Below are 25,902 nucleotides of genomic sequence, written 5' to 3' on the forward strand. Positions count from 1 at the left end.
TGAAGCAAGCATCATCATTCGATATGATGAAGAGCTCAGAGGCGCCCTTTGGCCAAAATGAGGCATACAGCAGCATTATTTTACCGGCTATCAATGTTACAAACAGGCTACATGTCTGAAATGAGCATATGATGCCTAAAAGGCTGTCTAGGTAGCCAACTCACTAAGGTTTGGAACAGAGCCACCAATCCCCACAGCCACCACCATTGTGTCCTTGAGCAAGGCACTTAACTCCAGGTTGCTCCAGGGGGATTGTCCCTGTAATCAGGGCACTGTAAGTCGCTTTGGATAAAAGCATCAGCCAAATGCATAAATGTAAATGTAATGTAAATGTCTGCTATACAATGCAGCTAATAAATAACCTGGTCCCATGCCACTACAATTCATTATCAAACTGAACAGCCAAGTCTAGGTGCAGTGATCTGCTGCATCTGCTCATCAAGCTCACCAATCCCTTTACACAAAAGTGAGGCATATTGTATTACAGTAGCTTTTTCTTTGACAGTTGAGATTTAGCCACAGTATTTAGGTAATTGTCACTTAAGCCTATCCAACATGTACACACTTTCCATGCAATCCAAGAGCCATCACCACTGTGCCCTTAAGCAAGGCACTTAACCCCAAATTTCTCCCGGGTTATTGTACTTGTAATAGCTGAACTGTAATTCGTTTCAGACAAAAAGCATTTAAAAGCGTCAACTGAATGATTATTTACTTTCTTTTATGTTGCTTTAGTAAGAAAGCATCTGCCAAGAATATAAATGTAAAATGAGGAAAAATAAACTGAATGAGAGCGATTCACTGCTACTAGATCAATGTTCTTATGAATGATTTGTGAAAAATAAAGACTACAGTGTTGACTTTCACTAATCTGTTGGCATGCACACAACTGCTGAAAAGATTAGCTTCAACCAGTAAATATTTAATGCTGATTCAGTCTGGTTAGTGCTGCTTTGCCACTGGTCTAGCTGGTGAACCAGTATAGTCGTGCTCAGGGAGTAAAAACGGTTTAAGGAACGAAAATGAATACGAATTGAACGTAAACGAATGACATTTTTAGCAGAGCGTAATCAAAAACCAGAACAAAGTGATTTTCAATTTTGTATTTTTCCAGACCACATTTCTTGTTTCTCTTACGAGATCTGACAACACTGCAATTGGTATTTCACCCACCCCTTAGCACAGAGTACTATCATTTTTAAAAGAACATTATTAACAGTTCTTTTATTTTGTTCAAACCAGTAACCTTTTGGAAAGGAGGCTGCGGAACTTCTGAACCAGAGCGGAAAACAAAAAACTGTTTTTGCTCACAACGAACCAAAATGAAAAACATTCCGTTTTTTGTGCCTGGTCATGCTATTTACCAGCAAAACTTGATGGTGAAGCTGGTTGACTAAGTAAGTCTTGCTGGTTAAGCTAGTTAAGAAGCCTGGTAGGGATACCAGCATCCAAAATATAATATGTGATGGTGGATTTTCAGCAAGGCACCCTTGCATGCTCATCCAGTATACACATACACAAACAGGCCCTGTTGCGATAGAAAACATGACATGGAGTAGTTGTGCACTTTTCAGAATCCCTTGCCAGCATTGCATCCCGGAAACTTCATCTAATTGGTTCCCGCGGAATTCCATCTTGGCCCCAGGTGTCCTGCCCCAAACACAGGAGACTGACTAACTTTTAACTAGTGATGTGCGCTACGACTAGTTTGACTGTCGTTTAAATGGAAGTTTTGTAACCGACTAGTCGACTAGTCTAAAGAGAAACCAACCTTCAGAAAACAGTAAAAAAAAAAAATGTTTTTATGCAACCCATTTAAAATAATTAATCTATTCAAAAACTGAAAAGGGGCATTTATCTGTGAAGTGCTCGCCTTGAATTATGATCATTGTACATTAAATGTAGAACATGACACGCATTTACTGAATCAACATTAGCGAATATTTAACAGGCATTTTTATTAAAAACAATTGAATGAATAGTGCAGGATTAATGGAACAACAATTAAAAGGCTGTTCTAAACGGAACTCACCAAGTAAAAGTTACTTAACATATTAAAACTGTCAGGGCATTGTTGAAAATAATTAACAGGTAAGCTATGAGAGAGAAAAAAATGCGCTGAAAAGTTGCATGTATTTCACGACGTACAGTCGAGCATTAACCATTGATCTAATATGACAGTTGTTCGGTAAAGAACGTCAAACAATAAGAGTTACGATGTAAAAAAAAAAAAAAGAAAAAAAATTGTAGCTACAGGATAGAAAAAATAGGCCTGTGATAGCCTACAATAAACCTAATGTATTCTAAATATGACGTGCACACAGAATAAAAGACAGTTTAACCCATTCAGCAGTCGGCACCTTGTTGAAAATAGCCTTCTTAATCAACAGATTAAAAAAATGACATAACTAGTCTAAAATAGTTATTTTCTAGGCTACTTAAAAGCATAAATGTTTTTATGAGTAAAATTAACACGTCGACATGGTCTGGTGAAAGACGGTACTTGACTCACCTGAGCACTTCTGAGCGTCTATGCTGCACTTGAAAAAGCCCGCTCAGTGGAAAAATAACATACAAGCATGCACAGATGTAAAGATGTAAAGAAGACTCAAATGTGAAAACATCCTTAGGGACTTTCACAATTTGGAAAGCCGATTCCCGCACCACCGAATTGATTTCATAACTACTTTACTGAGTTTGCTTGTCTAGCGAGAGGACATTTTCCTGCGCGCCGCGAGAGAGAGGGAAGAAGCACGTGCAGCCTGAGGTGAAATTAAACTCTGTATCTGCTCCAGATATCCTCTTTTTTAAATAATATTTGTATTATTAATTCTATTTAAAATATGTAACATTAATATGACAGTAATTTAAGTGCAGCCTCTGTAAAAATATAAAGCCAAACGTAAATGTGTAAAAATTATTATCAGTTTAATGGGGAGAAATATTAACCGACTAGTAATTCCAGTGTCGACTAGCAACATCAGAACCGTTTAGTCAACTAGTCTCACACATCTCTACTTTTAACCCCATCTCATTCAGGTACAATCACATGGCAAATAATCAAAGAGATTAGTGAAAGTAAACTTTGTAGTCTTTATTTTTCACACATCATTGATAAGAACATTGACCTACTAGCAGTGAATCTCTCTCATCCAGTTTAATTTTCCTCATTTACATTTATATTCTTGGCAGATGCTTTCTTACTAAAGCAACATTGTTGCAAGGGCATGGTTGAGCATCCATCTGAGGAGAGGGGAAGTGTTAAGGATTCATCCCTGGGTGATAATTAAATCTAACAGCCATTTCTTGTTGCAGCAATCCGGGGAGAGCGATAAGAGAAGCCCACGCCAGAGTCAGAGGAGAGAGAGAGTGATGCACAGGAGTGTGACGCATTAGAGTGTATATTTACGTTAAAGAGTGTTATTTCTTGTAAATAAAAGAGTGTGAAGATACCTGAACCACGCTTCCTCATTGCCATACCGCCCAGTCCTGTTATAAACGTAAAAGAAAGTAGATGTTCAGTTGCCACTTTTAAATGCTTTTTGCCGAATTACAGTTCAGCTACTACAAGGACAATAACCTGTGAACAATCTTGGGTTAAGTGCCTTACAAACAATACTTGCCCCCATTTTTACATACACTGGCTGATGTTCGGTACTCTAAATACAGTAGTCAAACAGATGTGTGTGAAACACACACATAAGATCCAGAGATAACACAATCAGCCACTGGGTTAACACTCTTAGTAAAACTGAAAAACAAGGAGGGCAAACAATTCCCAGTGATTGAAAGAGGACAGTGATGTTATCTGACTGAGAATCAGGGTGTTACACCACCAGCCCTGCCGAGCAAGCAAACGCTTTGTGCGTGAAAAGGGATTTATTTGTGCCAGCCAAGTGCTGAAGCGGCTTGGAAAAACATTAAACCAATGAAACAGATCTCTTATGACAGCATGACAAATCCAAGCTTTTTTCAGGGTGTGAGAGCATGTTAGCATTGCTGTGGTCTTTCACTGATTTCAGAGCTCGGGCGGACAAGGCGATGCCGATGTTAGGGGGGAAAAGCTCAGCCCTGTGTCAGTGTTGAACCACCTCATTCACTCAAAGCCAAGGTCAATGTCGCTGGCCACGAGGGGCCCATGGGTGAGGAGGGGATGGGCGGCACAGGGAATGGAAGAGTGAAGGCAGGGGGAGTTGAGAGGCGTTGGAGGAAAGGATGAAAACAGGGAGGGGTATTCTGCCCCAGTGCACACACAGAGGTCACTGTATCTCGGCTGACCCCTCCCCCTCGCCATCCTACTGTGACCTATAACCCTGGCATCATTGAATAAATACAGAGAAGAACAGGGGGAGGGGAGTTAATAAAAAGAGAACAGAGAGACAGAGGCAGTGGGGGAAAAACAGTGCTAGGTGGAGTGAGCGATGACAAAAGGAGGCCGGAGACAGGCTTGTCAGTCAGAGCAGAACAGAGGCCTGGTCATCTACTACAAACAAAACCAAACCAGCAGCCACAGGCCTGCCTGAGCTGTGCCCTCACCCATGCTAAAAAAGACTAGCTTAACCCAACATGCAACTCCTGTAATGGTCTATGCTGGTTTATGATGGTTAGTGCTGGTGAACCACCATAATCATGCTTTTCACTAACAAAACCTAGCTGGTGAAGCTGGTTGTCCGACACGGTCTTTCAGATGAAGCTGGTTAAAATAGTTTAAAAGCCTGGTGCAGGCATCAGCGTACCTGCATCCCATGCTGGGGAACCAGCACCCAAAACACAACATAAGCTGGTGACCAGCAATGCTGGTCTTTTTAGCAGGGACTGCAGTTTTACTAAAAAGTTTTACTGAAATGGTGAAAAGATAGATGGCTTCAGTGGTGTCTGAAACTATTAAAACACTGAATATTAATCAGGTGACAAAACGTAGTCCTGTAGTAGGTAAGTGGACACTGGGCATTGCAGATTACCACTTACCGCTGGCATGTTTGTTCAGTTGAAGTGGCAGAGGATCTGTTTGGTCTTACAAGTCATCATTTTACTGTGTGGCTTGTCTACAATGTATTCCTCAAACAGAGGCTGAAACTCTTTCAATATGATTAATTTCCAAAAAGGGGGGGGGGGGGGGGGCAAACTTTATAATTTTATAAAAGAGTTTTAATGGTTGCCACACCCTTGGATGGATCATCTATGAACACAAAAATACCCCCCAATACATACTGTCAAGAATCTTCAGAGGGTGAGTGTGAGATAAAGACAGTGAAGGAGAGAGATAAGGAAAGATTAATAAGATGTGACAGGTCATCACACTCTTCCTGCTTTTCTTCCTCACCCTCTTCTTGAGCGCCCACACACTTCTGTTAATCTTCTTTCCCAAACAAGATGTCTGCCAAATGGGGGTGACAGGAATAGGGAGTTTTTATAGGCAGATGGCTCAGGGAGGGAGCTTTTTATTGGTGGATGGCTCAAAGAGGGAGGTTTTTATTGGTGGATGGCTTGGGGCTTGTAAAGTGTGTTTAACAGGACTGGCTGGCTGTAAAGGTGCTGTTAAGTGTAGCGAAGCACTGTGACAGGGCAGTGGATACGGAGGCAAGGGGACTTCTGGGAGGAGCTGGCACAGAGAGCTGGCACACACGGCACAGCACATGAATACATACAAATGGACAGACATAAACACATGGACAGTGAATGAGCAGACAAGACAATAAGAGATATTCCAGCAGATAAATGCAGGAAGAAATGCGAGGCAAAAAAACAGACACACACATGCAAATAAAGACTTTTATTACAGGGTTCTCTGGAATACTTGATTTTGATCTAAATACTCGATTATGTGTCTCTCTCTGTTCCTCACTCACACAAACACGCAGGGTATTAAAGAGGTGCCCTAGTCATTGAAAAGTTTTCCTGCCTCAAACTGACCTCTGACCTTCTCTTTTACCTTCCACCCATTGCCTTTAACCTCCATTACTGAGGAATTCTCTCGATGAGCCCTAAACCCTTTACTCCAAACCAAGACAGGAAACGATAACAGGACTTCTTTTCACTTGCTTGTTTGGGAAAAGCAAGGGAGGTCCTGAGACATCCGGACAGAATTAATTTACAACCCCTGCCCCTTGCAGTGCCTCCATATGAAGCCCCCTTCTTAACCAAGAGGAAAAATCTTCTTAACAATGGCCTTAAATCTTAAAGTGGACTTGAAGCCAAATGAGTGGAGTCTCAATCAAGGTTAAGGTCATTACGACCTCCAATAAGTGCTACATTTATATATACTGTATATATAAAAAAGTTACATTTCTCACAGTTATTGCTTAATTGTGATTGCAGAGCAGTGTGTTATAAACATCAACTCAGCATGCCATCTTCACAGGTGCCTAACTCATAAAGTGCTTAAAAGAATTACTTTCTGAGAGCAAATATAAGCAGTGAATTGATGTGAATATTGACTGCTCAAAGCTGTGAGTGGCAGTTTAAAGTTTGGAGTGTGAATGACAGCTATTTTTCTTTTCCATCTTAAACCACCTTTAATCATCAGCACGCTATCCAACTCAACACTAGAATGACAGACTTGTTAAAAGGGCAGGGGGAGAGAGAGAGAGAGAGAGAGGCAGTGCAAGAGAGACTTGAAAAGAGGAAAAGAATGCAAAAGCTTGCAAGTTGACAGAAAAGTGAATGTGGTAGCACTAGGGAGGTAAAGTCATGAAAGGGATATAAACCATGGGAAAAATGGAAAGAGAAAGAAACAGAACGTGAGGAGAAGAGAGAGAGACATGAATGATGCATGTGATGGGCTGCCACTCCAGAGAGGCACAGCAGTATATATTTATGTGACAGCTGTTTCTGGTCTCCCCTTTGCCAGTTTTAAGTGTGTGTGAATTTCAGATGTACCCACTTCCCTTTCTGGCTGTGAGCCATTTCTTCACTCTCCACTCAGTCCATTTAAGCCGTGCCAAAAAAGAGACTCACGTCAACTTCGCAAGCACTGGGGCTGGATTAGATTATGATGCTAACAGGCAAATGCGTGTGGAGCTGGAGAATCTGAAATAGGACTCGTTTCCTTTTACCTTTAGTTGTTGACCTTGCTGGAAGGCTGCCAGGATTCATGAAGGAATAAATATGCTGACTTGTGCAAGGAAAGCAATACATCCCATAATGATTATAATCTTTAAACATGATCTTTATGTAAACAGAATGCGTTTCAAATGGGTTGAAAAGGACCATGAAGCTGTGTGCTATGGTTGTACAGAGAAACCGTAGATCGTCAAGAACTACAAAAATGAATGGATAGGCCTACATTTTGAGTGGAATGATTGGATTAGAGAAGGATGGGGACGGACAGTATGAACAGTATGAATACATGTATGAATAAGTGAAGATGAAAAAGATGAATTTCTGAGTAATTTCTGTTAGGGTTGCACAATTAATCAAAAATAAAATTACTCTTTATGGCTGCAGCGATTAACTAATTGTGAAAGATGATGATTGCAGCATTGCATTTAGATCTGCTCCTTTTGCTTCCAAGGTTTCTATTCACATGTATAACGTGTTTTATGAAGCAGTTGAGTAATTTCTACACTTATATTAGTCTACAGTCCGATCAGTAATTTCAACTGATCCTAATGCACAAGTTTTGAACAGTCTGATGCCCAGATGCTTGCTTAATGTTTCACTCCTGCTTGTGGAGAAAAAAAACAATTATTGCTGAAAATACATCACCAAACACTTGAAAAGAAGCTTCAGAACAAATACAAAAATCATAGTTAGTAATTTTGAATTATTATAGATGATTTACTGATGTTCTGTTTAAAACAACAATAAAGCAATTCAGCTCAATGGGTCTTGGCTTGTTTTGGATATGTAGCCTACATAAGGAATATGGCATGAAGTTGAACAAATAAGTATGTAACTTCTATTAACTGACATTAATAATGCAGAATAATGTCAAATCAATATCAAGGGAAATAATCAAATATTATGATTTTTTTCATAATTGTGCAGCCCTAATTTCTGTGCCACTAGCATCAACAATATTTTTTGCAAAAATAATGGTTGTTTTCAAATCAATCAGGTTTCTTAAAACACTCCACCCATCTTCCATTGGTCATACAAACAGATAGCCCCACCCTAAACTCACACCAATGGCTGAGACGGTGTTGCTATGTCAGGCTGTTCAGAAAGCTCATGCAAACTCAGCAATTCGTAGAAATCAGCCTAAAAAAGGCTTCCTTTTTTATTTTAGCTGGGATAGGAAAAAGCATTTTATCACTGAAAAAATTACACACTTCAGCTTAAAAATATTATATTCCTTTTAGTGACCCTCAAACTTCTAACCATCTGTGATCTGTAAAATCTGTGAACACAGACACCAAAATTGTTAAGAACAACTGCAGCACTTCCCAGCACATCTTGTTTGTGGTTGGAAGGGGCCAATACTGAGTGAAAACCCTCAAGTGAGAGAAAACACTCAAGTACCCCCTGAGACTCAAGACAGATACATCTGCTACAAGATGACAAAATGATGGTATATTTCCATGATCTCCTCTTGTGTGTCATTTTATTTTGATTGGTGCATACAAATAACTGTTAAAATACTCTCTCCTGAGAGGCAGAGAAAGTAGAGGTGTTGAATTTCCTGATGGCTCATTTCTTGTGAATTACAGACTGAAGCATAATGGCAGATGCTACAAGTTCCCTGGACAGATCCAAATTTAGAATGACTCTAATTTTAGCTCTTCAGCTCTCATATCACATTTTTTTGCATTAACGTGTTTTGCTTTTTTCACAAAGCATTAATGCAAAAAACTAAAGTTGATTCCCCTTCTGTCACTCACTCGACGTTGTGTCGATGTAGTGACACTAGGGGTCGCCCTTGGGAGCCCCAAGTACCTCAGATCTTTGAGAAAAGGCCAATGAGAATTGGCAAGTGGAATTTGCATGCCACTCCCCCGGACATACGGGTATAAAAGGAGCTGGCTCGCAACCACTCATTCAGATTTGTTCTTAGGAGCTGAGCGGTTGTGTGTCAGCAAGCTGTCTTCCACTACCGGTTCATTCACCTCCCAAGAAGCGTTTGCTGTTGGATATGCGGCGCATTCCAGTGGCTTTTCTCTCCTTCTGCACAGATCTGTGCAGATTACACCCCTGGGCGCTCCGACAGTGACAGAAGGGTATATTTTCTCTATTAGAGCAAACACATTAACGTGAACGTCTTTTTAAAGGCGCGTCTTTTTCAAGATGCCTTTCCACCTTTGTGTGATTCCTGGATGCGGTCGCTATCTCTCTGCTTCCGACGGCCACGGGCGCTGCCTCACATATCTGGTTCGTAATTACACTGAGGCAGCGTTCGTGGATGGTTCATGTTCTCATTGCGAGAATATGACCATGGCAACTTTGCAGTCGCGGCTTTCCTTCTTCCGGGGGAAAGCCAATCTAGCAGCCCCCCACGCCGTGCCTTCTACCTCCGGGTACGAGGCCGGCCCGGCTGGCGCTGGAGGTGATTTGGGGGCTTCAATGGGTGTGGCTCCGTCGGGTAAATCCCCGCAGACCTCCCATTCCCCAGCACGCTCGTTTGCCCCCGGCGAGTTCCGAGAGGAGACCAGCTCGCCCCAGGGCCAGTTTAGCGTCCCTTTTGGAGCTCTGGAGCAGGATGAGTGCTCGATCGCTACATCGGAGAGCGTACTGGCGATGTCAGATGCCGAAGACTCGACTGGTCTGCCACCTTCGGGTCGGCCCGCCCAGTCTGAGGCTGACGGCGAGATGACAGCCATGCTTGCCCGGGCCGCCGCGTCTGTCGTGTTGGAGTGGAACCTTCCATCCTCCCCTAAGCCCTCGCGGCTTGATGATTGGTTCCTGGGTTCGGGGCGCCGCTCACAGCCACGCCCCCCCGGGTCCCTTTCTTCCCGGAAGTGCACGACGAGCTGACGAGGTCGTGGAGGGCACCTTTTTCTGCCCGAAACCGACCTCCCAGCTCGTCCACTCTCACTACCCTGATGGCGGGGTGGCCCACAGGTATACGGAGGTATTCACATCTTGCCCCGGCACGGCTCAAGATCCCGTATCCCGTCTGCTTGCCGAGGGCGTCCCCCTGCGGCGGCGAAAGCCCAGGCGGCTCTGCCTCAGCCCGAGCCCAGTTCTCGGCCCCAGTGTAGAGCCCCCCCGTGAGAAGCTGACGCCCCCCGCCTCACGGGCCAGCACGAGGACCCGGAAGGCTCCTAAGCGCCCCTGAGACAGACATCCAGGGAGCAAGATGTCTGCTGCAAACCCGGAGCTGGTATCCAGACCACTCCATCCCCCGGTGGAGGGCCGGGAGGTAAATCCATGGTTTCCTTTTCTTTTATGTTCACCTAAAAGAGCAGTTTCCTCACTCCCTGGGTCACATAGCCAGTGTTTACGAACACCGTTATCACGGCAACCAGGCACTGAGCACCTGCGACTTAGACACCATGAACGCAGGCCCCCCTGCCTTCGCGCGTACGGTCGCACCACACTCACACCCAGGGCCAGGTGGTTGTGATGGACTATGAGGATGTCGAAAAGTCCCTCCTCCCCCGTCGCCGGGTACATGGAGCAAGGTAAGTGCTTCGAGGGTCCCCTCAGCACAGCCACGAGTTCGAGACGAAGCAAGGCTCCTCGACGTGGCATCCCCTGCTCCCTCCCGCCGTGAGGCCCCACCCACAGGTACGTTAAACATGATCGTCCCCTTAGTGCCCCTCGCCCGGAGCTTGGACGCGTGGCTAGCGCTTTCCAACCCGTCGCGGTGGTTGGCCATGACCATCCAACTCGACTACGTGATTCAGTTTGCCAGGTGCCCACCCCGGTTCAGCGGCATCCGCTTCACTTCGGTGAAGGGCGAGAACGCCATCACCTTGCGTGTGGAGATTGCAACCCTTCTGTGCAAGGGCGCGATAGAGCCTGTCCCTCCAGCCGAGATGAAGAAAGGGTTTTACAGCCCTTAATTCATCGTACCAAAGAAAGGCAGTGGGTTGCGGCCAATCTTGGACCTGCGAGTTCTGAACCGGGCCTTGCACAGACTCCCGTTCAAGATTCTGACGCCAAGGCACATTTTGGCATGTGTCCGGCTTCAAGATTGGTTCGCGGTGGTAGACCTGAAGAACGCGTACTTTCACGTCTTGATTCTACCTCGACACAGACTCTTCCTACGGTTTGCTTTTGATGGCCAGGCATATCAGTACAAGGTCCTCCCCTTCGGCCTGTCCCCTCACATTTTCACGAAAGTCGCAGAGGCAGCTCTTGCCCTGTTAAGGGAAGTGGGCATCCGCATACTCAACTACCTCAACGACTGGCTGATTCTAGCTCACTCTCGAGAGTTGCTGTGCGTGCACAGGGACCTCGTGCTCAGGCACCTCAGCCGGCTAGGGCTTCAGGTCAACTGGGAAAAGATCAAGCTCTCCCCGGTTCAGAGCATCTCTTTTCTCTGAATGGAGTTAGACTCAGTCTCGATGATAGCGCGCCTCACGAGCGAGCGAGCGCACGCGGTCAGTGCTGAACTGCCTGAAGTCATTCAAGCAGAGAACAGCGGTTCCACTGAAACACTTTCAGAGGCTCCTGGGGCATATGGCATCCTCGGCGCCAGTCATGCCACTAGGGTTGATGCATATGAGACTGCTTCAGCACTGGTTTCAGACTCGAGTCCCGAGATGGGCACACATCGCGTGGCTATCACGCTGATCTGCCACCACTTGTTCAGCCCTTGGACAGACCTTACATTTCTACAGGCAGGAGTTCCCCTACAGCAAGTGTCCAGGCACATCGTCATTACAAAAGATGCCTCCAAGCTAGGCTGGGGTGCAGTGTGCAACGGGCACGCAGCCGCTGGCTCCTGGACAGGACCGTGACTATGTTGGCACATCAACTGCCTCGAGTTGCTGGCAGTATTGCTCACCCTGCGGAGGCTTTTGCCGTTGATACGGGGCAAGCATGTGTTGGTCCGGACGGACAACACAGCAACAATCCCCAAGGCAGCTTACGCTCACGTCGCATGTCACAACTCGCCCGCCGCCTCCTCCTATGGAGTCAGCGGTGACTGAGGTCACTGCGGACCACTCACATCCCGGGCAACCTCAACACCACAGCGGACGCGCTGTCGCAGCAGGTGACACTCAGGGGAGAGTGGAGACTCCACCCCCAGGTGGTCCAGCTGATTTGGAATCGGTTCGGCAAAGCACAAGTAGACCTATTTGCCTCCTGAGAAACCTCCCACTGCCCACTCTGGTATTCTCCAACGGGGGCCCCCCTCGTCCCAGACATGCTGCGCAAGTATGCGTTCCCCCCAGTGAGCCTACTTGCACAGACCCTGTGCAAGGTCAGGGAGGACGAGGAGCAGGTTACCCTCATGGCCATGTATTGGCCCACCCAGACTTGGTTCTCAGACCTCACGCTCATTGCGACAGCCCCTCTCTGGTGAATTCCCCTGAGGAAGGACCTTCTTTCTCAGGGACGGGGCAACATCTGGCACCCACGCCCAGACCTCTGGAACCTCCACATATGGCCCTTGGACGGGACGCGGAAGACCTTAGTGGCCTACCACCAGCAGTGGTAGACACGATCACTCAGGCCAGAGCTCCCTCCATGAGGCAGGAGAGGCTGGAGGAATGGCTGTCCCCCTCCACCTTGAAGGTGTATGTGGCCGCCATAACGGCACACCACGATACAGTGGACGGTAAGTCCTTAGGGAAGCACGACCTGATCATCAGGTTCCTGAGAGGCACCCGGAGGCTTAATCCTCCTGGGCCATGCCTGTTCCCCTCATGGGATCTCTCCGTGGTCCTCCTGGGCCTTCGCAGAGCCCCCTTTGAGCCGCTAGAGTCAGTCGAGTTGAAAGCCCTATACCTGCCTGGAGTTCGGTCCGGGTGACTCTCACATAATCCTGAGACCCCGGCTGGGCTATGTGCCCAAGGTTCCCCACAACCCCCTTCAGGGATCAGGTGGTGAACCTGCAAGCGCTGACCCAGGAGGCAGACCCAGCCCTGTCGTTGCTGTGTCCGGTGTGTACTTTGCGCATCTACTTGGATTGCATATGCTCTGAGCAGCTCTTTGTCTGCTTTGGCGGACAGCGGAAAGGGAAGGCTGTCTCCAAACAGAGGCTTGCCCACTAGATCGTGGATGCCATCGCTATGGCATACCAGGCCCAGGCCGTGCCCGCCCCTTCGGGAGTATGAGCACACTCCACAAGGAGTCTGGCATCCTCGTGGGCACTGGCCCATGGCACCTCTCTAGCAGACATCTGCAGGGCAGCGGGCTGGGTGACACCCAATACCTTCGCAAGATTTTACAATCTCCGGGTTGAGCCGGTTTTGTCCCATGTTCTGTCAGGTACGAACAGGTAAGTTCGCGTATGGCGTCTTTCCCCTCCAAAGAGGCGAAGATGTGTGCTTCTTTTCCCATGCGAGTTCACGAACCCGTGAACCCTGGATGTCCTTCCTCCCTAGCCCTGTGGCTCACAAATTCAGCGGAGGAATTCACAGCTGTAACCAGTACGTGTGCTAATATGCCCTTACTGAGGTAGGTGCTCCACAGGTGCCAGTTACTCTGGTAACCCCCTGTGATTTATTTTCCGCAGTACGGTCTCCCTGTCGGCAGACCTGCGTCTCCCTTCGACAGAGCCCTCTCTGTCCCGGTCACCGTGTTTGTAGAGCTCCTCCCCTTTCCTACCACCGCGCCTTTTCCATGTGTGGCTCTGAGCCCACATGACGTGCTTGCCACATGTTACTTTCCCTCTGGGCAGGATGTGGTTTCTGCGGGGTCTTTTCCCCCTGAAAGAATAGGATAGGAAAAGAGCACCTTCCCCGGCGCATATATTGAGCGTTAAAATGGCCCCAGCCAAATAACTGAATACTCTGTGGAGAGAAAACATAGAGAGAAAAGGCTGCGGCTGGCGCGGCCTACTCCCATACTAGATATGTCCCCCCCCCCCAGGGATGTGGGGAACTATACAACGTTTTTGGGGTGTTGGGGGAGGCTACGTGCAGACCGGTGCACCTGCTACTATGCACGCAGCAGCTTGCTTGCACCTGCACCGGCAGTCCACGTAACACGGTTCAGCTAGTTGTGGTGTTTCGTATAGGGACCCCTAGTGTCACTACATCGACACAACGTCGAGTGAGTGACAGAAGGGGAACATCTTGGTTACTGTCATAACCTCCGTTCCTTGATGGAGGGAACGAGATGTTGTGTCCCCCCTGCCACAACGCTGTACTACCAGCTGAAATGGCCGGGACCCTGTCTCGGCTCCTCAGCACAAAACCTGAATGAGTGGTTGCAAGCCAGCTCCTTTTATACCCGTATGTCCGGGGGAGTGGCATGCAAATTCCACTCGCCAATTCTCACTGGCCTTTTCTCAAAGATATGAGGTGTTTGGGGCTCCCAAGGGCAACCCCTTGTGTCACTACATCGACACAACATCTCCATCAGGGAACGGAGGTTATGACAGTAACCGAGACGTTTGCATTTCATGAAGCCTATTTGCATTAAGGCTGTAACCACCATATATATTGAGAGCCACACTTTCCATCCACAATTCCAGATTAATGGTTGACCGATATGGCTTTTACAATGGTTAATTCTTAAATTACATCCTTGGTTTGCACAAAAACAGAAAACATTTCCTAGAAAAAATACGAGTGGTGTTTGCCTATGCAGAACTTACCACCACAATGCTAGGATGTTCATGGTGGTTGTTAGGGTGTTGCTAAGTGTTGCTAGGATGTTCTGGGTGACTGCTAGGTGGTTGCTATCGGTCGTCTCGTAAGAACCATGACTGTTGCTTAAAGCCCCAAGTCCAAAGAGCCCCACCCCAAGTCTCCATGACATTTTGGTCCCTAGATACACTATGTGTGGAGCCTTTTCAATGTAAGACTAAGAGATTTGCAACAGTTTTTTCACCCACCATATGACAAGTAATGGCCCACTTCTCCTCGATTTAAGGCAAGTACCACAAATAAATGTGAAAATTTTCATCAATGCTGATATCCAACACTCAAACCACAAAAAATCTCACTGAGCAAGATGTTTAAGTGTTCTCTAAATTGGTGTTCTGAATAACCAACCATCTTTTTCTCTTACACTTTCTCTCTTAATTAGGGCTCTCTTCCTTTTAAGCATTTTCCCTCTTTCTCCCATCTTCTCTATGCCCCTTGTGAGGTGGTGCTGACCTGAAAGCATGTGTCATTGAGCTCCATGTCAGTCGGGTGCAGCTGCTGGGCATCTGAACAGGCAGGGAGAGAGAGAGAGGGAGCTTGTGGGATTCAGGGGATGGGGTGGGAGGAGGAGCTTGGCTACTGGATAAGGGCGAGAGGCAGGACAAGGATTGTTGAGTGAAAGAGAGGAAAGGCAGTGGAGATAAAGCGAGAGCAAGGAGGAACAGATGAGGAGAGAAAAGGGTTGAAATCCAGAGAAAGAGAGAGCCCCCTCCCCCATGCCTCTGCTTTGATGGTTATATGTCAACACATCCTCCCCTCTGGTTTTACCAACAAAACAGCTCTCATTCGCCACTCAGGATTTGTTGTTGACACACGAAGGCCAGAAAAATTTAAAATCTGATTTGATATGTCTGTTTTACAGAGAAGCTCGTAATAACGACAGTGAAAGAGGTTCTATAGGCACCTTTTATTGAAGTTTTCTGCTTCTCTTTCACTCTTCCACACTCTTTACAATCTGCTTTTTTATTGATATCCTATCCTGTGTTCGATCATAAAGAGTGTGCTGAACTGCACTGCATGTCATTTAGCCACACATTAGCAAAACACAATTAAAAGCATTTCAGCTATCGGTTTATATGCATTTGCCATTTTCGCTTCAGTTCTCCTTGGCCTAATCTCTTCTCTTAGCTGAGACTTTCCATATAGATTCAACAAATTCCCTCCAGAGTTGACGGAGGTCTATACACTTCCATGTTTCTCACTTCCGGGGGTGGCCCTCACAGGGTAAACTTACTTCCAGTATCAACAACGGCTATTGAAAAGTAAGCAAGTTCTGCTGAAATCGAGGTATTCATACAAATTAAATAGTGTTTAAATGTTTGATCTGTCTTAACACGACTCTACCAGGCTCTAATTAACATTCTGACAACTTCAAGGAAGGCATAATGTGATTGAATCCAGCATATTCACTGAGATATTAAAGCTGCTACTGGTCTTAGACTACACTGGTAATAAATAACTACAATAATAAGATAATAAATTCAAATAGTTATTCTCCATGTCTGTTTGGGTCGGCTCTGCATTATTGCTAGCAAAACAGCACGTGTGCAGAGAAAATTATTGGCAGCCAGCTCTGCTCTCTCACACACCTGTGCAACTCCTGAAAGAAAAGCAGGGCCGGGAAAATCACATCTGATTGCTTGCACCATGGACACTTTTACAAACAGAGACACTTCTGTCATCTCTCTATCTGATATTTCATCTCATTCACATGCTCCTGACATCATCAGTGTGTTAAAGTTAATGTTTGACATTCGGGATAATACTGAATAAACTCTGTGTATTTCACATCATGAAGCCACATCTGTCTTTTACATAGCACACAGTTCAAATTTTAAAATAAGATATATTTTTTTCATAGTAATATTATTATCCCTATAAATAAAAGATTGGAACCGTGGCTGTGAATGTTCTGAAAAATATCCCTTTTGTGAGACAAGGCTGTTTATTCGTTTTTAATCATTTTTGAGAAGTTTATGTAGCTAATGTTCTTACTATGTAAATCCAAGCTGTAATATCCGATGTAGTGCTTACTCCATTGTGCACATGTTAATATTGTTATAATCAGTATAAAATGCATTGTTTATTGCACAGCTCCTTATTGCTCTCTACTGCTCTGTTACTGGGATGGTGGGGTTAATGTACAGGTACATTGTGTATATGATATATATAATTTATAACAATAGGTAAAAACATTTGGCAGGATGACTTGATTTCATTAGTTTGATTATTTATACATTTATACAGCAGTTTAATACAAGGTTCAATGAGATATAGTGAATTTTATTTGTATTTTTGCATGGTTAGGGTAAGGGAGTATATCAAGCTTTTTAAAATTAACTTCTCGTGATAAGGTGACGTAAGGATTCTCATTTATGCAAATGAGATGGGAGCTAGTGAAGAAACCACACCAGCGCTGCATTTGAGCATATAATCTAAAAAGAGACTACAGCCTGAGTTGCCAAATCAGTTGGAAAAGATGATAAATAATTTCTGTGTACATTATATTGTGACTTGTTGGAAAAGAGGTAACATACAGAAGAGGTAAGAAGCGTTATTCGAGGCATATGTATACTAAAGTAATAGCCGCAAAGCCGTAGCAGCTTTACCCTGCGGTGACGTAGTTTCTGCTTCATGTGAAAAAGGCTAATTACAGCCCGAGAAGGCTGAATAAGACAGTGAGAAAAAATTAATTAATACTTAACAAAGCTTAAACTCTTTTCAATTGATGCTGAAGAAAGGAACAAAAGCACATCCATTACGATTGATCCCGCAGAGCTGTTGGGTAACGGGCGGGGGCTTTTATGATCAGTTGCTTGGTGACAGGCTCAAGAGGGGGGCAGGAAGCAGGAATAAACCATGCAGCTCGATCCACTGTACCACTTCCACGAGTCATTCAATGTATGAAAAACTTCCTAAGACCCAGTTAATGAGGATCCACAAGCAAAAGAGAAAGAAAGAATGAGAGAGACCCAGAAGAGGGAAGAGATGGAGGGGGGAAAAAAAGCAGCAGCAAAGCCATCAAACATTTACAAAAATAAGTGTTTCCTGAAAGGGCCATGTGATTGAGAGTGGCAGCGGGAGCTCAGCACCCAACTGCGTGCTCACAGAAATGGTCGACAAGCAAAAGGGAAGTATAATTTATGGAGAGAGTGGTCGTTTTTGGGGGCAGAAGGGGTCTTAATTCGAGGGAGGTTGCAAAGAACCTCGCTAATCACACCTTCTTTTGCCATGGCAGTGTTTCCTCTTCATGCCAGTGGGAGTTAGAATGGGCAAAATTGAGCCAGTGTCTCCCAAATGTGCACAAAACCAGGAAAGACACAAGACACAGGGGCGAAAAAGGGGCTTTTGATCATTTAGAGGACTAAGGAGCAGATCTTTGTCACCTCACTTAGCAGGAGAAAGGACTCTCCTAGCAGCCTGTGCAAAACTGGTGGTTTCGAAAAGGATGAAAGAGCACTGTAATGAGTGGAAAGCTTTTCGTATGCTTAAGCAGCCCTACTGGTGGCTGGCCATTACACATTTCTCTTGTTTTATTACGGACTGAATGTGCTGGCTACACAAACAGCCTGCCTGCGGTGTCACAAAACCCCTTCACCGCAAATAACCAGGTACATTTATCTCATCCCTACTATAAACGTCTCAATGATAGATGAGAGGTTAATATACTGGCAGTAGAGCTAAGCAATTATTCTAAATAAAATCGGAATCGCAATATGACACAATGTGATTATTAAAACCACGAGGGCTGATATTTAAATAAATAAATAAATAGTCTGAATGCACTGCCCGCTGTGCTGCACTTATGTGTGCAGCTGTTTTGTCTGTACTTTCATCAAAGACGATTTCAATCAATCAACCAACAGAGTTACACTATACAGCTATTGTCAATTTTAAAATGTTTGCCTGTGAGAAGGGTAGACTAAATATTTTGGCAAAAATACAATGAGAAAAAAAGAATTTTGAAATATAAAAAAATCTATAGTGATCAATGTAGCACAAGGACACAAACTAATCAAAGAGCAAAAGTGCGGTGCCAAGTTCACGGCCAGCAGACACAGCGAGTAAAGAAAAAAAAGTGCATGAGAGAGCACTTTCGTTTTGCATGGATTGACAGTGCTGGTTCCATAAACATCTCAATATAACATAAAAAAAGAGATCTTCATGTGGTATAGAGAAATCAGTTATGTGCCACCAGCAAATTATGTTACACTTACGTTTGTTCATTCAAATAGTTCAATGCAAAATGTAATGCTTAAATAAGAGTTTTTTAAAACTGTCTCTCGACAGCCATACAGCCCAATCCAACACAGAATAGCCAACACACAATGTGATGAAGATGTCCTGAGTCTCAACATAGACTATGGAGTTGTAATCTCAACCTATGTTTACTAACATGGCATATTTACACACCACCACACACAAAGACAGAGAGAGAGAGAGATAAAGTGAGATAAAGAGCAACATAAAACAAAATGGCAGAATGAAGAAAGACCCAATTTAATGACTTCTGGAATAGAACTATGGATTTTGCCTCATGTGAAAATACAAAACCCAAGGCATTCTATACAAAACCAATGTAATGACATGAAGATCAAACTCCATCTCCAGCAGGACATCTGTAGGAACTATTAGTCTCACTGACTGTAGTTGAAGGCCTGAGGGAAGTCTGTTCACACCCATGCCCTGAGCACTGCCACCCTAACACTCTAGACACACATCAATTCCTTTGAACCACACACACACACACACACACACACACACACACACACACACACACAAAACAGGCATGAACAATCTTGCCTGTAATATCACTTAACTATCTATCAGCTTACACAATAAGAGGAAAATGTGCAGAGACACTAACAGTTCGTGCTCCTGTCACATGCTTCATTAAGATGGAGCCCGTTGTCAATGCTCAAGCCCTCAGCGCAGGGATCAAAAGGTCACTGAGTGACCTTCAGATCAGCTGTGATCCCTCAGCTTTGATCGATACGGACCTCAGAGTTGGGGTCATCCATTAAACACACTGACAAACAGGAAGTGTGCACCCAGGCCATTGTTCACAGGAGGCTGAGCTAACAGCACAAAGTGTGATAATAAGGTCTGAAAATGAAAGACAGAATAGCTGGTTGGAGGCGTTATGTTGTGTACACTCACCCAGCTCTGTCTGTAAATGAAATATACCTACATTTTAAAACAAACCAGTTCCTCTCACTAACTAAAATAACAGGTATTATGAATTCTTTTAGACATGCTGCCATGGTAATTCCATGTTTTTAGGACATGTACCATGGAAATATCATGTTATTTTGGACATGTACCATGTAATGCCATGGTGAAGCTTTTGAAAAAAGTACCATGGTAGTACCATGGCTTTTTAAAAATGTAATAGATTTTTAAACATGTACAATTGCAGTACCATGGTATTCTTGGTTCCTTGTAGTAGGGATGTACATAAGTAATCAACTATTCGAGCACTTGTACTGCCCCAACTAGTAAACTATTAACACTAGGTAATTAAATCTAGGTAACAATGAATAATACCCTACTTTCCCTCTAAATCTCTCACCAAACCTCAGAGCACCAGCAGAGCACATTCGCCACTTGATTTTCTTAATAAGAACATGTGAAACTATAAAACTGTGACAGCCTTCATGTAGACTTTATGTAGTTTATATACAGTATGTGCATTATCCTAATGCCATCAGTATTGGTTTTTGTGTAAGCTCCGGTGAGTGCAAATGTTTTATTGTTTTGTTTTTTAGTTTGTTTGTTTTTTCAATTTAATTAATGCATAATGTTTCTTTTATTTTTCCCAAAAGAAAAGCATAAGTTTGTTGAAATTAGCCGATTTTAAACCGTTCTTGGTAACATTTGAGAATAAAACTGAATATAAATTTCAAGTAAGTGGCATGCTTGTTATATTTAACTTACATTTTAATTTACAAGTAATCGATTACTTGTTTTTTGTGGGTTAGAGTACTCAACTACCAAATTACTTGCCCATCCCTACCTTGTAGTACCATGTAAATACCATGGTATATGAATTTCAGTCCCATGACATATTTCAAAGTAATATGATATTACCATCTGATACAATAACTTTACCAAAGTACAACCAGAGTACATTTACATGAATGTGGTAATCAATTAGCACCGTGGTATTTATTTATAATTTGTTTAGTTCAAAATGTGTAAAGAAACATTCCTCAAGCATTAAGGTTAAAATGCTAAGAAACCATTCCTAAATGATGTGATTGTACCTGTGCTTTATCAAAACATTTCCATCTTCACAAAACACACATTTTCTTCAAACATTTCACCATCACATAAATGAGAGATTAGCCATTATCAGCTGTTATTTCCTCATTTCTAAAGGCCATTTCTTTCTTAATAAGCCAGTCTTTTTTCCCCAATTTCATGTTGTTCTGTTCACATCAAAATATCGATTCAGTTATTTACAGTGTTACAGCTATTCTTATTCAGTGCTTAAAAATATGCTCATTTTATGTTTTCAGGAAGCACTGTACCCAGAGTAGAACTGATGGTATATTAATGGGCCCAATAGCTAATGCATTACATCAATTCAAAGCAAATAATGAAGCAAAACATTCTGCCAGATAACATTATGCTTTCATCCAAGTGCTTTTCATTGTGCTTTTCCTCCGAGCTCACTTGTCAATCATTTTGCCCATCAATAGATCTCCATCTCCTATACCGTTATATTTGTATCCCACTCTATCTCCCAGCCATTGTTCATCTGCAATTTATGCAGAAAGCACACAGAATATTCTTTCTGCCCCTGATGAAAAATCGAAAAGGTGCAAAAACGAAGCTCTGAGCTGACCTTTACCAATGAGCACCCCAGAGAGCGCGGATTTAAAGGTTTCTCCTGTCCAGCGAGCCAATCTGACTGTTCCCTGTGGCGTGGCAGAGGCGGCGTAACTTCAGAGGCCGGGCAGAGTAACCACTGTCCCACTGGGAGTGGAGCCAGAGTATCAGAGTATGTACCACAACACAGCGGTGCACTGTCTGCACACAGAGCGTCAGTCTGTGTGTGTGTGTGTGTGTGTGTGTGTGTGTGTGTGTGTGTGTGTGTGTGTGTGTGTGTGTGTGCGTGTGTGTGCAAGTCAACGATCTTAAACACATCACACACACCTCATTGCAAGGCCAACAAATGGGCTGCTGTGTTCAGATATGGCACAGCATGGGCTGCCTGTGTATGCGTGTGTGTGTGTTTGTGACAAGACCGCAGGCAGAGCTGTCTTTCTCTGTCAAACAATACAGCCACTGAGCTGCATGTTTACAACCACTGTTTTGCTCTACAGAGGCAGAATCAATTTCAAACGTATGATGCATTCAATAAAAAGATATTAAATTAAGCATGTCATGGCTGACAATACTGTATTATACACAGATATCAATATCTCTGTAAATTGCTCATCTAGGCCTGTGGTTCTCAACTAATGGGTCACAGGTCTTTCTTATAGGGTCTCGGACAGCAGGGCAAAAATGTGAGATGCAAATAATAAAATGCAACTAACTTTATAAATGTGCATAGTTAGGATAGCATAATAAACAGCCTTTTCAATGCAAGTTTTTGACAATAAAGGGTGTGTATCCAATCAAACTCTGCCACTTCATCTGTCACTTAGTAGAAGCTAGACAAATTAGGCAGATGCCAACATGACAAGTAACATATGCCCTCATCCTCGAAAACCTTGAAGAAAACTACACAAGTTTAAAGAAACTACGAACTAGATTACATGAAATACACTGCAAAAAAACATTTTCTTGTTGAGTATTTTGTCTTGTTTTCCAAAATATGTATCTTGAAAATCCTTATAACAAGATACATTTACTTAAGAAGCAAAATGACATAGGATTTAAAATCTTGTTTTCAGGGAAATATAACCAAAATTAGAGAGGTTTAAGAAGTCAATAAAGGGGTTAGGAAAAATAAACTTTTCTTGCCCCACTGAACCCCATTTCTTACCCCATTGTTTTTTATTACCCCATTTGCACCCAAAAAATAAAATAAAATGCAAGCATAAACTCAAATTAGATTTGTCTGAAAATAAGATTTATTATTTATTAAGAAGTTATTTTGCTTCTCAAGTAAATTTACCATGATGTAAATGTTTGGATATTTTAGAAAACAGGATAAAACTAAATAATGATTAATGAAATTATTTTTTGCAGTGTACAGGTTGGTAATGTGTTGAGTCACCACTTGATGTCCAAAGTTAAATTTGGGTCCTGAAGCAAAACCAGTTGAGAATCACTATGTGCACTCTGGATTCATGTGTCACTTATGTCACATAAGTTGGTAATGAACAAGAATCCTGACATTTTTATCTAGCCTAATAAATGATATGACTCCAGAATATACAATAAATGACACTTATGCTTTTTTTTTTTTATCCAGGCCAATCTGATGAGCACAAGGTAAAGGGTTAAGTCCTGATCATGTGAAGATGACGGGAAAGGAGCTGATTGCTGAGTAGCAATCTAGGTAGTAATTTCAGCAAGAGAAGCGTATTTCCATCCTGGATTCCTCATATCATCACAAAAACATGCTTACACATTAACACTGCCGTGTGCCTTCAAATTAACACTTAAAGACCAACTCCGTTCTTCCCTCAGCTACTATTTACAACCATGCCAACACAACTACCTCCCGCTAACTGCTAAAAGAGAACATAAAGAACCTTCCATAAGGCCCTTCTGTTTTTCTTTCTTCTTATGCGCTTTACATTTAGCCAGCATCTGTATCAAAAGATCAAACACATTTTAGACGACATGAGAGCAAGCAAGTGATAATAAGTCATCTTTAGCTGCCATAAACACATGCTGAGTTCATGAAAATCCAATCATATGCACAATACAGTAACAGCGCTGCAGCATTGGACGGGAACAAGGCTCGATTCATACGGGGCCGCGGTGGGTATGGGTGACTAGAAATGCAAATTTAGCCTTGGTCCCTGCGACCAGCAAGTGGGCGAACAACAGCACTCCAGATTATTGTGACACCGACAAAAGCTGTGCGAAAAGTGCACAGCATGGCAGGGTTTAATAGTTAAGTTCAATACAAGAGCAAGAGATTTAGTAATATAAATCACAACACAAGCACGACCGGGAGCACCACAGCAGTGCACAAAAGGCAGACTGGATCCTACAAGCCAATTTATCTTCAGAAATAGAAGGAGCCCATTGTCCATATATCAAATGGCTTGTCCCAGCCCCCTGTGTCCCTCGTGTTCAGTTCATCCAAAGTTAATGTAGCCTGAGTCTACACCACGCCGCGCTGTAACACTGCGCTCTCTGTGGAAGACCCTGCGTGATCTTTAAATGAGTTGACAGTCATTTCTATCAAACACACTTCAGCTCGTTGAGATAATCTAACATCACCAATATCTGCTGGACAGAAAAAAAAGCAAGTCCAGTGCAGTTTATATAATGGGAGAGATGTGGAGGGAAAAACTTGAAAGCTGAATTCAGTGTAAAGGAACATTTAAGAGAGGTGGATGAGGGAATTGTCAGGAACATAATAGCTAATTATTTTACACTCATTTCTGAATAAAACTGTTAAGCCTTGTGTTCTTTTCAAGAATTTGCCATAAAAAAGCTCTTAAAAATAAATGGCTGCATAGAGTGTGTGAACTAAGCAAGTCTTTCCACTGAGTGAAGTGGTACTTACTAGCAGCCTGTACTCTGGCTTTGCGGCTCAAGACTAGGCCGAAGAAGTTCTGGGCCATGCACTCATAGTCTCCCTCATCAGATGAGCCGTCAGACTTGGTCTTCTGGAAGTGGGCAATCAAAAGTGTGCCATTAGTGAAAATGGCGTAGTTTTGGTCTTCCAAAATCAGCTGTCCATTGCGCCTCCACTGCGTGGTAATTGGTGGAATCCCCTCCACCTGACAGTGCAGCATCAGAGGTTGTTCCTGAACAGCAATGATGTCACTGGGCTCCAGGCTGAATGACAGCTCAGCCCCAGATGTCATAACTGTATAGGTACAAACACACACACGCACACACACACACACACACACACACAAAAGGTACACAGATTAAAGACTGCATTAAAGAGGCAACACAAAAAGGCTTTACTGAGAGGGTCCTTTATGTGAACACTGCATCCTTCTATAGGTGCATCAATGGGAGTGGAGTACAGAATAGTGGTAACAGATATGTGTTTTTCCAAAGGCCGACTGATGCTACCAATATATAGAGACCAAAGTGACCAGTGGTTGATGTATTGTATGTATAATATAATTTAATGATAGTAGATGAGACATTCACAGAAATGCTGAAATTTAACACCAATTTCATGCAATATTTACACAGAAATTCTAAAAATAGTTCAAAACTACATTTATTAAGAAAGCTGTCAGTAGACTTCGGAAGTGACATTTCTTCAGCCAATTCTAAAAACACCAAACTGGCTATATATCAGGCAATTTAATCTCCCTGGCTGATATTCTAGTAGAAAAAATGTATCAGTGCAGTGAATCTTAGACTTCAGTTTTAATTTGATTGAACTGAAAGCCATGAAGTCACACTTTCATTCTTGATCAGTATTCTATTGGAAAATATAAACTGTCTCTTTGATTTAAGACAAATTGAATCAAATTCACTGATATGTGTGTGTGTGTGTGTGTGTGTGTGTGTGTGTGTGTGTGTGTGTGTGTGAGTGTGAGTGCGCACGTGTTTGTGTGTAAAGGTGGAATCAATGAGGATTTGTAGTTTTACCTCACAAGAGAATAAATATGAGGGGAATATGAAATATGACCAAGGGGAAAAATGTGGATGTTATCAGTTACGGACTATTTATAATAATTATAATTTTGACACCAACAGTACAATAAAAAACCTCTTTTCAAATTTTTTGACCTGAAAAAGCTATGAAGTATCTCTGGGTTCAGTTGCACCCTTGCATTATTAGAGCAGAGGTACAGTATGTACAGATACCACAGTCAGAGAGATAAAGAGAAGATATGCAGAGAAATAGAGAGGAATGTTGTATTTAGAGTAACACTGAACAGAGTTACCCTGAAGTTTGCATTAAGCAAGGAACAAGCTCCAACAAAAACTCCAAACTCCAAAACCTCACACCAGGCATACATAAACAGCTATACACATCACTAAATGTTCTCTTTAATTTACAATGTCCTCTAGCAGTCCATTGACA

General features: G+C 43.3%; 1 protein-coding gene across 1 annotated transcript in view; it reads right to left on the minus strand.

Moving 5' to 3' along the window:
• The window catches only part of LOC127442875 (immunoglobulin superfamily DCC subclass member 3-like), a 93,180-nt gene that overhangs the window by 58,799 nt on the left and 8,479 nt on the right, over positions 1 to 25,902 (minus strand). The window contains exon 2 of the mRNA XM_051701164.1: positions 24,412 to 24,717. Within this exon, the coding sequence (XP_051557124.1) occupies positions 24,412 to 24,717 (306 nt within the window). The remainder of the gene's footprint in view (positions 1 to 24,411; positions 24,718 to 25,902) is intronic.

The sequence above is a fragment of the Myxocyprinus asiaticus genome, chromosome 1, assembly GCF_019703515.2.
Source record: "Myxocyprinus asiaticus isolate MX2 ecotype Aquarium Trade chromosome 1, UBuf_Myxa_2, whole genome shotgun sequence".
NCBI classification, from domain to species: domain Eukaryota; kingdom Metazoa; phylum Chordata; class Actinopteri; order Cypriniformes; family Catostomidae; genus Myxocyprinus; species Myxocyprinus asiaticus.